At 38.7% G+C, this 17,088-nt stretch overlaps 1 protein-coding gene across 1 annotated transcript in view; it reads left to right on the top strand.

Moving 5' to 3' along the window:
• SVEP1 (sushi, von Willebrand factor type A, EGF and pentraxin domain containing 1) overlaps positions 1 to 17,088 on the top strand; it is a 185,519-nt gene that overhangs the window by 93,848 nt on the left and 74,583 nt on the right. Inside the window, exons 13-18 of the mRNA XM_060101262.1 lie at positions 250 to 371; positions 2,772 to 2,880; positions 6,380 to 6,544; positions 7,068 to 7,301; positions 10,008 to 10,169; positions 11,718 to 11,879. Of these exons, the coding sequence (XP_059957245.1) occupies positions 250 to 371; positions 2,772 to 2,880; positions 6,380 to 6,544; positions 7,068 to 7,301; positions 10,008 to 10,169; positions 11,718 to 11,879 (954 nt within the window). The remainder of the gene's footprint in view (positions 1 to 249; positions 372 to 2,771; positions 2,881 to 6,379; positions 6,545 to 7,067; positions 7,302 to 10,007; positions 10,170 to 11,717; positions 11,880 to 17,088) is intronic.

Below are 17,088 nucleotides of genomic sequence, written 5' to 3'. Positions count from 1 at the left end.
TGGAAGGTAAAGAACAATATATCAAAGCAAACTTATCACCGGGTAACTGGGTACAGAGCTGCTTGGCTCATGGTTTATTATGATCAGTTAATGCCTGGAAACGTTCCTTAACTGTCATCTTTTGTTTTTATAACAATCCCAAAAATCATGTCAGGATTAAAATACCAAGTTACAGTTATTCCACAGAAAATTAAATCGTTGTTTTGAAAACACTAACCAACTGGAGCTGTTTTTTCCAACATTTTCCAGTAAAACGTTTTGCAAATCATGGGTTCAAGTCCTTTGAGATGCTGTACAAAGCAACTCGTTGTGATGACACGGATCTGTTGAAGAAGTTTTCTGAAGCATTTGAGACCACCCTGGGGAAAATGGTATGTCAGTAGCATTCCTTTGTTGTTTGCCATATTTGAAAGGACGCTCGCTGTTGAGTTTTTTGTAACCTCTCTGGGTCACCTGCAACAAAAATTCTTTGTCCTGATGATTCCCTTCTTCTTTGTGACCCAAACTTGCTCCTCATATTTAGAATTATTCATACGTTTTTGGACTTCTGGAGTGAATTATATGTAAATCTGTGTTAAAGCACTTTGAATTTTTTAAAACACTCCAAGTCAGAAAGGGAAGCTTAGGGTCCATGTGGTTTGAGAGTGTCTGCTTTGTTATTTAAAGTATGACAAAAATGCCATTGTAGACTGTATTTCTTTTATGATGAGGAGATCATTGAACATTTAAAGGATTTTCTTTTTCATGTGTTTTCGTTTAGGACTCTTTCAGTGATTCCAGGAAAGCAAAATGATATACTTAACTGTATTGAATGTCTTGAAGGCAGGAAATGATGACATATATATATATATATATATATATATATATATATATATATATATATATATATATATTTGTACCCATAACAGAGTTGAGTGGCTTAGATTTTGGATAGATTCTGAAAGTAGATGTAGTAGTAGTAGTAGTAGTAGTAGTAGATTTGATACAGAGCGTGAGAGAAAGAGAGGCATCAAGGAGATGGAGTGTACAGGAGCATAGATACAAGAGTGATTCCACATAGTGATGTAAGTGTGTGAAGGAAGGATCTTTTGTGACTATTTGATCTGTGAAAAAAGATGCGGAATGATCAGCCTGGAGTGTGGATGGGGAGGAGTTGCTGGAGGTTTGAGAAAACAGAACATGGTATAAAATAATTTTCTAGGAGAGCATAAATGAATATTCTAGGGAAATGTAGTAGGCTTGGCAGTAAGCAGCATTGTGTTTTCTCCTAAGCTATAGTTGAGCATGTGGGCACAAATGTGGAGAAAGCAGAACAATGAATTTAACCAGGGTTAAAGGTTCTCCAGGCAAACAAATTGAGGAGGGTGCATGCACGGGAGTAATTCATGGTGGTAGACCATGGGATCCAAGATGGGTAAATAAGGAAGTGAAGGCATCAGGAGCTGAGAGACAGTGAGGAGGTGGGTAGCATCAGTGGATTATAGATTCTGATGAAGTCAAAGAATTATTGGATTCTTGGGAGTAGAAGTTACAGTTACTGGTAACGACGAGGTCTGAGGGTATGATCATGAGACATACCCTCAAGTGTACGTCTCACGTATGTCAAGTGACAAAGTAGAGCTGGGGGCTTCCCTGGTGGCACAGTGGTTGAGAATCTGCCTGCTAATGCAGGGGACACGGGTTCGAGCCCTGGTCTGGGAGGATCCCACATTCTGTGGAGCAACTAGGCCTGTGAGCCACAACTACTGAGCCTGCGCATCTGGAGCCTGTGCTCCGCAACAAGAGAGGCCACGATAGTGAGAGTCCTGCGCACCGCGATGAAGAGTGGCCCCCGCTTGCCACAACTAGAGATAGCCCTCACACAGAAACGAAGACCCAACACAGCAATAATTAATTAATTAATTAATAAACTCCTACCCCCAACATCTTCTTTAAAAAAAAAAAAAAAAAAGTAGAGCTGGAAGACAGAAGAGGAAGAGGAAGTGAGACTCCAAGGTGATAGAAGGATCAGCTGGGTGGATGCAGAAATCACCGAGGGCTGTAACAGGGATGGTTACCAAGCGCTCTTGGAATGAGAGGGTGACTAGAGTGGGGGAGGGCTGTAGGTGATGGCCACAAGGAGGGTCAGTGTGTGGTATAGTTGATTGCAGGAGCTTCAAAACTGAGGCTTCAAGGAGGTTCATGGGAGCATGATCTGGAAACAGCAATAAAGAGTGAGGAAGACACTTCCTCCATGCCCACCACCTAAGAAAACTAGGAAGTCAGGTTTCATTGAGAGCAAAAATGAAGAGAACATAAAGAGAGGAGGTGAAAAAATAATAATAATAGGAGATTGGTTGATTACCGACTGTGCGTTTCAGAGGGCATCAAGAAAGGTTTTGAGGACTTGGAGAAGGGTGGGAGATAGGGTCGGAGAAAAGGGATCTAAAGAGCCATTAATAAAATGTTGTAAATCAACTGCACTTCAATTTTAAAACCAAATGGGATGAAAGTTAAGAGACAAGAGATATCCCAAGAGTCCTGGGTTTCTTGTGGTAAGTGATATAAACTGAAAGAAAAGGCATGAGGCTAATCTTGGTGGTCCACAGGCACTTAGAGGAGGTAGGGGAGGGCATGGAGGAGGGTCAGGAGCCTTTTTAAGGGCAGACAGAGCTCTAGGGCCCTCCCCTCCCCCCTGCTGATGGAGATGTGAAGGCCAGAGGAGCAAAGGGCTTATCCAAGGCACACCCAGATGTGAAGTACATTTTGTCCTCTTCATTTTTTATTTACAGGTCCCATCATTTTGTAGTGATGCTGATGACATTGACTGCAGACTGGAGGACCTGACCAAAAAATACTGCCTCGAATATAATTATGAGTATGAAAATGGCTTTGCAATTGGTAATGAAATTATTTAGTGTGGGTAGTTGGCAAAACTGATCTGCAGACTAAGAAAATCATTCCAGAAGAGTGGGGCAAACTGGAAAAATGATCTTTCATTCACTTATTCATCAAGTATTTTAGGATGACTAGATAACTTGATACTGTGCTTAATGATCTTTATAAATATATTACATTTGGGGTATCAAATAAATTCTTTCAAAATATTAGCCAAAATGCCTCAGGATGATAAGTGCTAAGAAAACTAAGTCACATTATGATTGTAAAATTCAAATATTCATGAGATCGTAGAAGAGAATAGTAATAACTATAAAGTACTAACAGCAAATTTTATATGGCATTTAACTTAAATTGCAAGAAAGCCATTTATTCAAGTCTAATATACCTTCAAGTAGAATTCTGATGTTTTCTTCATGCAGAGTCTGAACACTTTTTTCTTGTTTTTTTTTTTTTTTGAGATATAATTGACATATAACTTTTATTATAGCTACTCCAAAGTCTGCTGTGTGAGTTTTTTTTGGCTGGTCCATCTGGCCATTTAGCTTACTGTCTTCAGATTTCTAGATTTCAGTTGTGTCTCTCAATTAGCAAAATTGTCCTTTCCAGTAATTATTTTTATTTCATTCTTATAAAACTGTCCAGAACTTGCAGAGTAATGTTTTAAAATATAATAGTGATAACAAAATAGTGTTGTGTTTAAAGCACATGAACTCTACAAGCAACTAGTAAGGTCCGAATCCTGGCTTCCCCACCAACTAGGTGTGTGGTCTTGAGCCCAAGTTCTCAAACCTCTCTGTGCCTCCATTTTCTCACCTATAAATTGGGTATATAAGAGTACTGAACTCATAGAGCCATTGTAAGGATTAAATGAGGAAGTACAAGTATAAATAAAGTGCTTAGAAGGTTATTTGAGACAGTATTCACATGACAGCAGACATCCTTTTTGTTTCTGACACTAGTCATGTTTTTCGTGATTCAGCACTGAGTGACGTTGAAAGTTACTTTAGATTTTTAAATCTAAAAATATTATTTGTGCATATATGTTTATTGCAAAAATTTGAAAAATGCTAAAGAACAAAGAATGATATTGAGATAACTTGCAATTCCAGAAATAACTCTGTTAATATATTAATGAATATGTAACTGTATGTGCATATGTATGCTGACCCATACTATTTTGTAAACGTGAATTTTTAGGTAAGATTTTATTCAGGACATTTTTATGTCATAAATATTATACTTCAATACAATTTTAATATCTACATATTATTTTATGAGTCAGTTTGCCATAATTTATATAAACAATTTCCTATTGGTAGGCTTTAGGTTGTTTTCCAATTTTAACTATTATGTACAGCTTCTCAGTGAACATATTGGACATTAAAGTTTTAGATAGAAAAACACAAGGTGGCATTGGCAGGGGAGCTGGCAGTGGCACATCTAGAATAACAATGCCTCTTCTGTCACACATGACCCAGGTTTCCCTCAACCCCCAGATTGTTGAGGTAGGTTGCAGGGGTGCAGGGATACACACAGAGGGAGTCAGTTGTCATCATGAGGCTTTGAGATGGGTGATGTTTGTCATTCTAGAAGGATCCAGATGGCATGTGGTACAAGTGATCCTAAGAGACAACCCTTCCTCCTTGAGTGTCCTCACAACAGAGTCACAAGATCAGCGTAATAGTTATAACACCTTGGCAAGTCATAATGTATGGAAAATAAAGGGCCAATAAATATATTAAAATTGTTTGATCTTATAATAATCATGTAATTCAAATGAAAACTAAAATGAGATGCCATTTTTGACCTGTCAGATTAACAAATTTGAATAAGAGTCATAACACCCAGAATTGGCAAGGGTGTCAGGGGAAAAAAATCATATTCATATATTGTGTGTAGAGGAGACATTGAAGGGCATTTGACGATATGTATCTAAAGGATTAAAAATGCTCAGACCCAGAAATTCCACTTCTAAGGATATTTCTCAAGATAAAAGTCATGCTAATGTACAAACATGTACCACATTTTATAAATTCTAAGATGTACACTTTTCATTTGGGCATCTCTGAAGTTGGGATGTGCCTTCTCATTGATGGTGTCTTAAACTTTATGAAATGTGTATGTATAAGGATGTTCTAAAATTTTGAAATAACCTAAAAGTCTGAAGATAGAAACCTGTTTAGTTTGTAGTATAGCTATAGAAGAGAATATTATGAAACCATTTGACACAGAAATATTATATTTTTGAAAAAATTTGAAAAACGATTACCAAATAATATACATATAGTATGATCTCGTTTTGTTAAAAGTGCGGTATGTTTATTTTTATTCTAGCTATGTATGTATATGTATGTATGCATAAATGTGTTTGTGTGTGTTTATATATTCATAGAAAAAATTCTTGCCTAAAATGTTATGGTCATTATTTCCATGTGATGGAATTATAAGTAATCTTTTATATTTTTCTCTTTGCTAACCTGTTTTTTTTTCTATCAACATAATGGCTACATGACACTTGTGGGACAGATGTTTAAGTGAAAAACAAAAATATTGAGCCCAGTTCTTTTTAATGGCCCCAAACATGAATTAAGCTAAAAAAAAAAAAAAAAAACCCTCAAAACCCAACTTACTTAACTGGACAAGCCTGTATAAATAGAATTTGATGTTTAAAGCACCTAACTAAGCAACAACAGTATGCCTAGACCAATATTAATATCATTTACTATCACTGAGGTTTTAGAATGAGTCAAATATAAGCTAGATAGTTTGCATAAATTAGCTCAATTATTCCACAGGCAAACCTATGAGGTAAGCACAATTGTCTCAGTTTAGACACAAAGAAACTGAGATTCAGAGAGATGAAAGGAGCTTGACTAAGATTGTGCAGCCGTACAACATATATGAGAAGCCACAGTCTGAATCCATGTGGTTGATCACAGTGATATGGAGGGCATCTAAAGAATCACGTGTAGCCATGCTGCCTCCAGCATAGTTTCCTAACTACGTAATCATTTAACTTACATGCTGCCCTCAGAAACTACCCCCACCTTTGAAATATAATGCAGATATGCAGATATTTGAACAATCTTCACAAAAGGAAATCTGTTTACATGCATTAAGTTTATAGCACTGATATAAAAAAGCAAGAATGGAGCAAACCCTGAAGGGAAATAGGAATTGATTAAAATCTGTACCTCCTCTCATTTCCTCTAAAGTTAAGGTAGTTTATTATTAGGTCAAGGATAGAATGCTTTAAATGCCTGTATAGCTCTACGGAGACTTTGCTTTATACTTTTAATGGAATTCATTGGTAATCTAAACTTAATATGAAGCGCCTAAAGCTACAATATGATATTACAGATGAGACCTTGTATATGGTATATTATGGGCAATTTAAGCAATGATCAAGGACAGTTTGATTTGTGGCCTAACATTAGAACCTAAACGCTGATAAAGGTGCAACTGTAACATCTTTTGTCTCTCTGCCCCAACTGTCCAGGACCTGTCGGCTGGGGTGCAGCTAACAGGCTGGATTACTCTTATGATGACTTCCTGGACACTGTGCGAGAAACACCCACGGGCACTGGCAAAGCCAGATCTTCACGGATTAAAAGAAGTGCCCCATTATCTGACCACAAAATTAAGTTAATTTTTAACATCACAGGTAAGGATAGACTATCTATTTGAAAAGGTTAATATAGTGGGAAATTCTTGGTTGGAGACCTGTTTTTCAAATTTTCTATTTGTTATCATTATTAGGAAATGACCCTGGAACTGAAAATTAGGGCAAGCACAATCAACCAAGTTTTGTCATTTTTTTCTTAATATCACAGATGTATTTTATAGTTCCCATAGCAACAAGCCCCCTGCTTTGTGCTCATCTTGACATGATGAACTACGGTGTGTTTTTAAAAAGTGAGAGTTTGCAGGAATTTAATATGTAATCATGAAGAACTCCACAAAAGGGTGATGTAGATCCAGTGTAGGAGAGAAAGATTAAAACAAATCGTGGTGTTCTTAATATTCTCCAGGTACTAGTTGCTCAGTAAGTGGTGTTTAAGTTTCAGTTTATTTTTCCTGGAAGATTTTTAATATGCTATTTCTCTTTGGTAAAAACTCAGTACAAATGGCTTCCTGCAACACCATGTGTGTGTGTTATGTTTTCTCTTGTTTCGTTTTTATCTCAGCTAGTGTGCCCTTACCCGATGAAAGAAATGATACCCTTGAATTGGAAAATCAGCAACGACTCATTAAGACGTTGGAAACTATCACAAATCGACTGAAAAGGACCCTTACTAAGGAGCCCATGTATTCCTTTCATCTTGCATCTGAAATGCTTGTAGCTGACAGCAATTCCTTAGAAACCGAAAAGGCTTTCCTCTTCTGCAGACCAGGCTCCATGCTGAGAGGGCGTATGTGTGGTAAGACTTCTCCCTGTAATCAAAAATATTTGGTGCCTACTGGGTCAAATGACATGGATAGAGTCGTTTTACAACTCTAAAGGGATATTGTGATGAAAGCTACATTTTCTTATTGTTACATGCTTAGTGTCTCAAAAGTCTAGATAACCACTATTGGTCACGACAAGAAAATTATTTTAGGTGAGCGACTCAAATCTAAGTTTTATTTTTAGATCTTTAGACCTCACAGCTTTCAGCAGCAACTCCAATAACAGAAACTCATACTTTCTGACCACTCATGTGTGCTGGCTGAGCACGTCTCATGTGTTTAATCCTGTTTAGCTACTGTATGAGGTACCATTCTTTTTTTTTTTTTTTTTTTTTTTTTTGCGGTACACGGGCCTCTCACTGCTGTGGCCTCTCCCGTTGCGGAGCACAGGCTCTGGACCCACAGGCTCAGCAGCCATGGCTCACGGGCCCAGCCACTCCGCGGCATATGGGATCTTCCTGGACCAGGGCACAAACCCGTGTCCCTTGCATCAGCAAGCGGACTCTCAACCACTGCGCCACCAGGGAAGCCCCGAGGTACCATTCTTATTAAGTACATTTTATACATGAGAAAACTGAAGCCAAGGAGGCTAAGAACTTACCCAGTAAGTCTTACCATTTAAGACAGTAAGTGGTGTAGCCGAGATTCCCACCCAGGCAGCCAACATGAAATTCACATAGCATAAAGTGAACCATTTTAAAGTGTACAGTTCAGGGACTTCCCTGGTGGCACAGTGGTTAAGAATCCGCCTGCCAATGCAGGGGACACGGGTTCGATCCCTGGTCTGGGAAGATCCCACATGCCACAGATCAACTAAGCCCATGCGCCACAACTACTGAGCCTGTACTCTAGAGCCCGCAAGCCACCACTACTGAACCCACGTGCCACAACTACTGAAGCCTGCGCACCTAGAGCCCATGCTCCGCAACAAGAGAAGCCACCGCATTGAGAAGCCCGTGCACCGCAGAGAAGAGTAGCCCCCGCTCACCACAACTAGAGGAAGCCCGTGCACAGCAACGAAGACCCCACAAAGCCAAAAATAAATAAATAAATTTATTTTTTAAAGTATACAATTCAGTGGTATTTAGTACAATCACAATGTCATTCAACCGTCACCTCTATCACAATTCCAGAACATTTTCATCACCCCGAAAGGATACCCCAGACCCATTAGACTTCCATTCCCCATTGTCCCTCCCCCGAGTCCCTTAGCTTTTACCCCTATTTTAGACTGTCACAATCTGGATCAGTTCCAGTCTCTTTCCCTAATAAGTCATCATTTTTTTTTTTTTGCGGTACACGGGCCTCTCACTGCTGTGGCCTCTCCCGTTGCGGAGCACAGGCTCCTGACGCGCAGGCTCAGCGGCCATGGCTCACGGGCCCAGCCGCTCCGCGGCATGTGGGACCCTCCTGGACCGGGGCACGAACCCGTGTCCCCTGCATCGGCAGGCGGACTCTCAACCACTGCGCCACCAGGGAAGCCCCATAGTCATCATTTATAGAGGGCAGGATCTCCTCTGACCAAACTCTGTACACTCCATGGAACCAACTGACATGAGTCTTCTGTTAACCTCTCTGTAGGTTGGGGCTCTTGTGTCCTGGTCGGAAAACCTTCCTCAACAGTTCTTATTGCTATTCCCAGAGCTCAGTGGAGTTTTTCACAAGTGTGATAAACCAGCCCGTCAAAAGCACAGTAACGTTGTCTTTCTGAGCCTCCTCTTGTTTCTTTCTCAAACTGTGAGTGAAAATCAGGAATTGCCTTGGCCAGCATTTTGCATTTCTCAGTGTGGTCTTCAGACTACCTGTGTCAGCTATACCCTGAAGTGCTTTCAAAATGCAGCTTGGTTAAGGCCCCATCCCCAAACGGATGCATCTGACCCCTTGGGGTTAGGGCATTGGAATCTGAAATTTAATAAGTTGCCAGGTAATTCTTATATACCGTAACACCTCAGAATCACCCAAGTGATTCTTTCAAGTGTCCTCTCTATAAAAATACTAACTTTGATAGCAGCCTTTCAGTGAATTTAACATCCCACTTTGGTCTCCGAAATTCTGCACTCCAGGCCTCCAAATAGTAAGCCAAATCTTCAAGGAAGGAAGGTTCTAAAATTGGCCTGTTTCCTTGGAGCCTTTGGGTCTGAGGATGCCTCAGACTTGCCTTCAGTGGGCAGTAATTCCTGCAATCAGAGACAAGGGTCGACTTAACTCACTTGTTTTAGGCTCATCACCTTTGCCTGTTTTTATTTCTAGAAATAATGCTATAATGGACACTCAATTTCATAAGGGAAACCATTCAGAAGAACAGCTATGAAATCATTTTTAATATCTCAAAGCCCCAAATTAACCTAAATATTTATTGCTTTATCCTCTTCTTCCATGAACTGTGTGTTTCCAGAATAATCTGGTTTATTAGAACTTTAACCCACACTTCAAAGCCCCCATCATATAAACACTAAGCTTGGTCAACAAGAATTTGCATTTTCTCAAAAAAAAAAAAAGAATCTACTCTTGGTTTAGAGGAAGACATTTCTGGAAGGTTTATCATGTGAGTAAGCCTCTGGCAGCAAAATTTAACCCATAAACAATAGTATCTGGAAGCAGGCTTTATTACTCTCATGCCTTAGGGAAAAAGCACATTCCATACTATATTCAGTGTTTCCTGCTTGTTTTCTCTTCAGTCAATTGCCCTTTGGGAACCTACTATTCTCTGGAGAATTCTGGCTGTGAAAGCTGCTTGATGGGCTCCTATCAAGATGAAGAAGGGCAACTTGAGTGCAAACCCTGTCCAACTGGAACTCTCACTGAATATCTCCATTCAAGAAGTAGCTCGGAATGTAAAGGTAGGGGCTTAGTGCTCATTTTGGCCAGAAGCCTAAATTTTGTTTCCAGTTATAAAATCTCAATGGCAAATAGGACGAAATACAAGCATTACCAAAAGCAATTTCATTAATTGATTTTTTTTCTTTCTTTCAATTGCAAACTGTTACCTGGATGTTTCCCTCACTTTAGAGAAGTCCATTTATCTTTCCTTTTGCAACCGTCCATTGCTCTAAGTCAGACTCCACTGTCAGGAACTCTAATCCACATTCATCAATGAACCTGGGTGTTTTCGTGAATCTCACTTTAATTGGTGGAAAGGACTTTCATGGCTCTTAGCAAGCATTAGGCTGCTTTTTGTTAGAATAATATTTGATAGGATGAGATTCACTCTCCATTTACTTGGAAATGAGTAACTACAGGCCCATATGCACCTATGCTTGCTACTAAAATATCCAGTCCTTTCAAAATATCGTTACTGTTATTCTCAATGAACATTCCTGATGGAAACATTTCCTTTCACATTTAAAGTTACAGTAAGACACACCTAAAAGAAGGAATTGCAAAATTGTTCCTCCTTGCCTGTTGTTGCCAATGCAGGTGTGGGTACTTCATGACACATGTAAACTTGAGAGCAGTGCTAGGTGATTGCAAATGCACTAAAAATGTTAGCGGCGCTGAAAATGAGAGTCATCGGAGGAGGAGGGCAGAAGGAAAGGACAGTGCACTGGGAATTGGGGAATCTGGCCCTACGCCCGCTCTACTACAAAACCATTGCTATGAGCTTGGGAAAGTTCCTTAATTAACCTCTCTGGGCCTGCTGCTAAGACTACTTTTACTTCCTCTCTGCCAACCCTCAAATGAAATGGTGTCTGTAGGCAGGAGGAGGTAAGAGGGCCAGTTCTTTTTTTTTTTTTTTTTTTTTTTCCTTTTTGCGTTATGTGGGCCTCTCACTGTTGTGGCCTCTCCCGTTGCGGAGCACAGGCTCCGGATGCGCAGGCCCAGCGGCCATGGCTCACGGGCCCAGCCGCTCCGCGGCATATGGGATCCTCCCAGACCGGGGCACGAACCCGTATCCCCTGCATCGGCAGGCGGACTGTCAACCACTGCGCCACCAGGGAAGCCCAACCAGTTCTTACTTAGAGTGAAAAAAGGTGCCAGCATAGTCATGAGACTCTGGCTCAGTCGGGTGTTTTGTTTCAGTCACTCAAGAGAACAGTGTACAAGCTGAGAACTTGTACAAAAACAAGCTTCCCCGTGACAGCTTGATCTTACGAGAGTGCCTTTCTGAGGTGCAGATTTCTAACTTCACCCAAAAACTGTTTGTCGACATTTTCTATGTGTCAAACACCAAACACCGTGCTAGGTCATAATACAAGTAACTGGAAATGAGCCTAAGACTTAGTATACAGAAGTATGGGGAGTCTAAAATATGACATGTATGCTTGGAGTTCTTCGTGACCCTCATTCTATCCTAAATAAATTAAAATGTGGAAAATCCTATTGTACACAGTGCTAATTTTGTACAGCTGATGTCATCGTTATTAACCATGTTACATTTTTCGTTTTAGCTCAGTGTAAACAAGGCACCTACTCGTCAAATGGGCTTGAGACCTGCGAATCTTGTCCACTGGGCAGCTATCAGCCAGCATTTGGTTCCCGGGGATGCCTCGTATGTCCAGAAAATACTTCAACTGTGAAGAGAGGAGCCGTGGACATTTCTGCTTGTGGAGGTTAAGTCTTAGACATTGCTTTTTTTTTCAAGCCTCCTAGGTTCTACCCATGGAGGAGTGGAATCTTTTTAGCAAAACCATATGTCTGCTGCATGCAAAGAATGTAAATAACTGTCTCTTCATAGAGAGTTTCCTTCTAGTCGGCCAGTCAATACTTAAGTGTAAACACCCATAATATAAACACCGTGCTGGTACCGTTAGGAGCACACAAGAAGCACAGGACTTGGTCGCAGCCCTCAACATTTGTAACCATGTGGCCACATGATATGATAGAAATACATCTCAACTAGGAACTTAGATTCCTCGGGTATAAAATGAGGTCTTATCTAATGTTCCTTGAAACTCTAAAAAGACAACCTCTGAATTGTAATGTTCATTCCCTACAGTTTGAAGATCTTCATGAGTGATTATCCACTCTGGCTGCATACTAGAATCATTGCACGTTTACATCAGTATTTTAAAAATACTGAAACCCAGTCTCTGCCCCACCGCCAGCTATTCTGATTTAAGTTTTCTGGTTTTCTTCTGAAGTTCCCCCAGGTGATTCTAAAGTATGACTAATTTTGATTCTCAGATGTCACCATGAAGGGTTTGTTAAAACATAGATTGGTGGGCCCCAGCCCCAGAGTTTTTAATTCAGCAGGTCAGGTGTGGGGCCTGAGAATTTGCATTTCTAACTAGTTCTCAAGTGATGCTGATTCTGTTTGGTCCAGGGACCACATATTGAGAACCACTGGTTTAAATAGAAATATAAAGATTAGAGTTCTATTTTTCAAATAGTTCTAACATCCCTACCAAGTCCAGTTTTCCAGCAGTGAAAAAACTGGAAGCCATAAACAAAAGTAAAAGATGAAAACTTAGAATGACAGTGAAACTAGGTCTGACAGGCAAGGTCAGCCTATTGCCAGAAACTCCCATAAACTGCGATGACTTTGCAAGTTCAGTGGAACTTTGCAAAAAATAAAAAGTTGTTGGCCTCCCTCTGCTACCTCACTGGGAACAGAACAAACAAGCACGCCTGGCTAAAAGATGACTTTTTAAAAAATGGTGAGTCCTCCCCATTCTTTATACCCTTACTGAAAAACCTAAGGTCTATGGCAATCTGAAAGTTTAAACTCTTCCCTTACTGAGTGAGTGATGTTTTTAAGAAGCCAGTCTGCTGGTTCCCCATTCCCTCAAGCTACACACACACACATCCCATCCTCACTGTACCCCAATCATATATACATCTGCATCCAGTTAGAGGCTGAGAGTCCTAGAAAACAAATGCTTAGGATGTTTGAGTGTAGTGGTAGGGAGGGGATGGGGCGTGTCCAGCATTGCATCCTGGGAGTCGTAGTCCTCATAAGTGCTACAGGAAATACATACTGTGAGTTATAGGTTTTATATGCTCCATCGGTTTGACTCTCAGAATTTCACAGTAGATGAAAGCCTCTTAGACCTGAGGAATTGGGAGAGCAGAGTTCATCAACCTGATGTTTCACTTGAAGAGAATTTAACTAGGACCTATTTGAAACTCATAAACCATGTGTGGTGTGTAATACCAGCTGTGGATTTTTTTTTTTTAATTAAAAGTCAAACAAAACCTCACATTATGGTTGAAAGAGATCTGCCAAAGACTCTATTATTTTGTCAGTATACAAGCTAACTATGGAAGAAAGTCTGCAGGGAAAAATCCTCTCTCTCTCTCCCTCCCTCCCTCCCTCCCTCTCCCTCTCCCCCTCTCCCCGCCACCCTCCCTCTCCCTCCCATCTCCCTCTTTCCCTCCCTCCCTTTCTCCTTCCTTCCTTCCTTCCTTCCAACCACAAAAGCAACTAGGATTTTTACAGTGAAACAAGTTCATAGTTGACAAATTTTTATACTTTAACCTTCTAAATAAACCTTGAGGTTTTCTAATAGCAAATTACTGCAATTAAGTAATTATAATTCCCAGAAAATCTCTAAGCTTCTGGTAACTGTTCCATTTCTGCTAATATTTCTAGCATATGTTTAACCACAGTCTACTTGTCCTGAGTAGGAGTTGGTAATATTTGGTAATGACACCTTCCCCTGTGGTGCTGGATAAACACCGTGTTACTTTTACTTCAAATTTAAATGTGTGTGAGTTCTAAAACAGTCCCTTATATATTTTCCTTAGTTTTCAGCCAACCCCTTTTCTGTCCCTCTCTCCCCCTCCCCTTCTTTCTTTCCCTCCTTCTCCTCTTTTCTCTTTCTGTACTGATTTATGTTTTATGGGCACGTTGTACAGTTTATCTTATTTTTTGCTGACATACCACTTTTTGCCTCCTTTGGCCTGTTGAACTTAAAATATCATTAATAAATATAGCAGTTATCTTTAAGTCTATTACTATGTTAGCATAATGTAACATTCTTTATACATTTCACCTATTGTCACTTATTAGGATATTAAATAGTCTTGAGTCCTTGGTTACAAAAGAGTCTGAAACTTTCCATTTTTTGAAAATGATTTTTATCAAAATAATTAATCCCACAAATGAGTTTTTGGTGGTGGTGTTGTTTACATATGGTCCCAACAGAAGGAAAGATTATTTGTGGACAGGATGATAACACTTCTTAGCCCAACCCTGTAGGATGAAGTTAAAAGGAGGCTCAGAATAAGAGTCTTTGACTTCTGGCTTTGTCATAGGAAACCAATGACTCCAAGGCTGTATTTATTCCTTTACACTATCGGGGGACAGACATGTGAGGTTACATTTTTCCCTGGTCATTTCAATGCTTTATTTTTAATTCTATTTTGATATCACTTTTGGCATATTTGAATACTTTTTTTCTCTTTCTCTACAGTAGAAGAGGTGAGAAGAATTTTGTTCCATTTGTCTTGATTTAGAAACCACAGTTTCTCTGGCCAAGGTTCAAAATGAAACTTTCTCACATCTTCTCTTATGACATTAGTCCATTAGGAACTGTGTCATGTGTGTATGCATGTGTGTGTATTTAATGCTGTCCTGTGTACTAGATAGTGCTATTATTATGTATATGTGTATGTTTATACATTCATATATTATATGTGTGTGTATGTATATGTGTGTGTGTATATATATATATGTACTGCATATATAAATTATATATTAAATGCTGATTATTCACTCTTAGAAAGTATATTTGTAATGACAACTGTCTGCCCTTGGAATGTAATTTAAACTAATTTCCACATGAAAGTTTATTTTACACTTTCTAGGTCAAAAAGCAAAGTATAGACATCACAACACCATGTTTGCTATTTTGAGATGCTAATTGATTTTTAATCTTAAGATTTTATTACTATTATATCTTAGTATAATTTTTGACAATTATAGTATAATTATGTGCTACAACTGACAGTATAATTCTGTCAGTTTTTAGGGGCACAGTCTTTGTTTCTTTTTAAGGGTAAGATTGTACTGGAAAAAGTTATATGGAAAAAAACAGTTTAATTCATTATAGCATCTTGGGTTTAAGTGACAGCATTTAAATTTTTAGCATATGATGCACACTCATAGATATCTTCTCAAACAGAAAATTTATACTTTTATCAGTGGAAGATTTATGCTTCCAATTAACTAATTAGCTATTTGGAAGGTGCCTTTTCCAAATAGACAATCATTTTTGGAAACTTGGGAATCAGAAAACCCATTTTACACTCCTATAGGCTTATAATATGTTTGTGCAATGCCCTGTCTACATCTAGTAACAGAGTAGATTATTTTATTCTTGGTGAAACAAAGATACTTGTAGTTTAAAACTCTTCTTGAATATAACAAATGTAGCCACGAGAGATTTTTTTTTCTAAATATGCATTAATATCTATGTTATCTTCTGCCATCTCTTGATTCAACCCTCTACTTTTTGTCAGTTGGGTACGTAAAAGAGCTCTTTTACAAAAGATTTGCCTGGCTGTTTTTGCTTAAGAAATTTGATCAAGGCGTCTTGAGATTACGACAGATGTGTTGTCATTTACTTAATGTTTATTGTCATACCAATAAAAAAGAGATGCCATCACTTGGAGTATCATGCTCCCTTGAGCCTCAAGGGTATCTCTAAATTTTTCACCATATTGGTAATTATTTCTGCTATACTAATTTTTATTATCAAGAATCCAAGAATCCATCTTATCAAGAATGATAAGTATGCTGATATCCTGAGTAGCTGTTTCCCTGTGTCCTGTCTTCTATACTTAATTTTATGCAGACAAGTCTTAATAGTTTTAGTAGTTTTCTCAGTTTATAATGGTTTTAGGGCTCACCCAAATGACTCGAGTTCACACACTCCACCTGAATTTGTCTATGGGTCACAGTCTAAAACCCCAACCCAAGGATTTAGTCATGGCTACTCCACCCCACTATCCCTCTGCCAAATGTAACCAAAATTTATGTTTGGGGCTGTTTTCTTATATTCCACCAAATCTTGGCAAGAGAATTTCCAATTTGGTTAAAAGATAATATTCAACTGCATGTTGTTTACGAAAAGCATGTCTAACCCAAAATGACATTAAAAGTTTTAAAAATAAAAGACCCCCAATAAATAATAGACAACTCTACAGGGGAAATAAACATTTCTGGTAAACGTAAAAAATGCAACTTCATTTATCATCAAAATGCAAATTAAAATAACAGCGTGATTCCATTTTTACCTTCAGGTAGGAAAAAATTAAATAATCATTTTGAATGCTGAGCATGCAGTGAGAAGGGCAATTTCATACACTGCCAATGGGACTGTAAATTACATTATTTAAAGATTTGGGCATGACATATTTCTGGCTTTAAATTGTCATATCTTTAGCTCTAACTACTCAACTACTCAAAGTCAAGTGTTATCCCAAGGAAATAATCAGAGCTATATTAAAAAATTTATATAGAAAATTTCATGTCAGCATTATTTATAATAGCAAACTAGTAGAAACAACCTAAGTGTCCAATAGGAGAGGAAATGTGAGATCAATTATGGTCTGCCAATGAGATGTACTATTTTTCATTTGTTAAACACCATGTTACTTAATGATTTGGGGAATGATTTGCTTATGATATAAAGTTAAGTGGAAAAATCATAACACAATATTATATGGCCAATTCTGATTTTTACTGAGTTGCTATGTGTTGTTAAAGATGGGAAGGAAACAACAAAACATTTATCTAGGTGATAAAATGGTCTGGGTATTAAGTACGTGTGAGAGAAAATATTAGCAATGTGCTAGCTTTCTTATAACCAAAGC

This window comes from Mesoplodon densirostris, chromosome 6 (genome assembly GCF_025265405.1).
Source record: "Mesoplodon densirostris isolate mMesDen1 chromosome 6, mMesDen1 primary haplotype, whole genome shotgun sequence".
NCBI lineage: Eukaryota > Metazoa > Chordata > Mammalia > Artiodactyla > Ziphiidae > Mesoplodon > Mesoplodon densirostris.
This window is presented reverse-complemented; position numbering and strand designations above follow the sequence as displayed.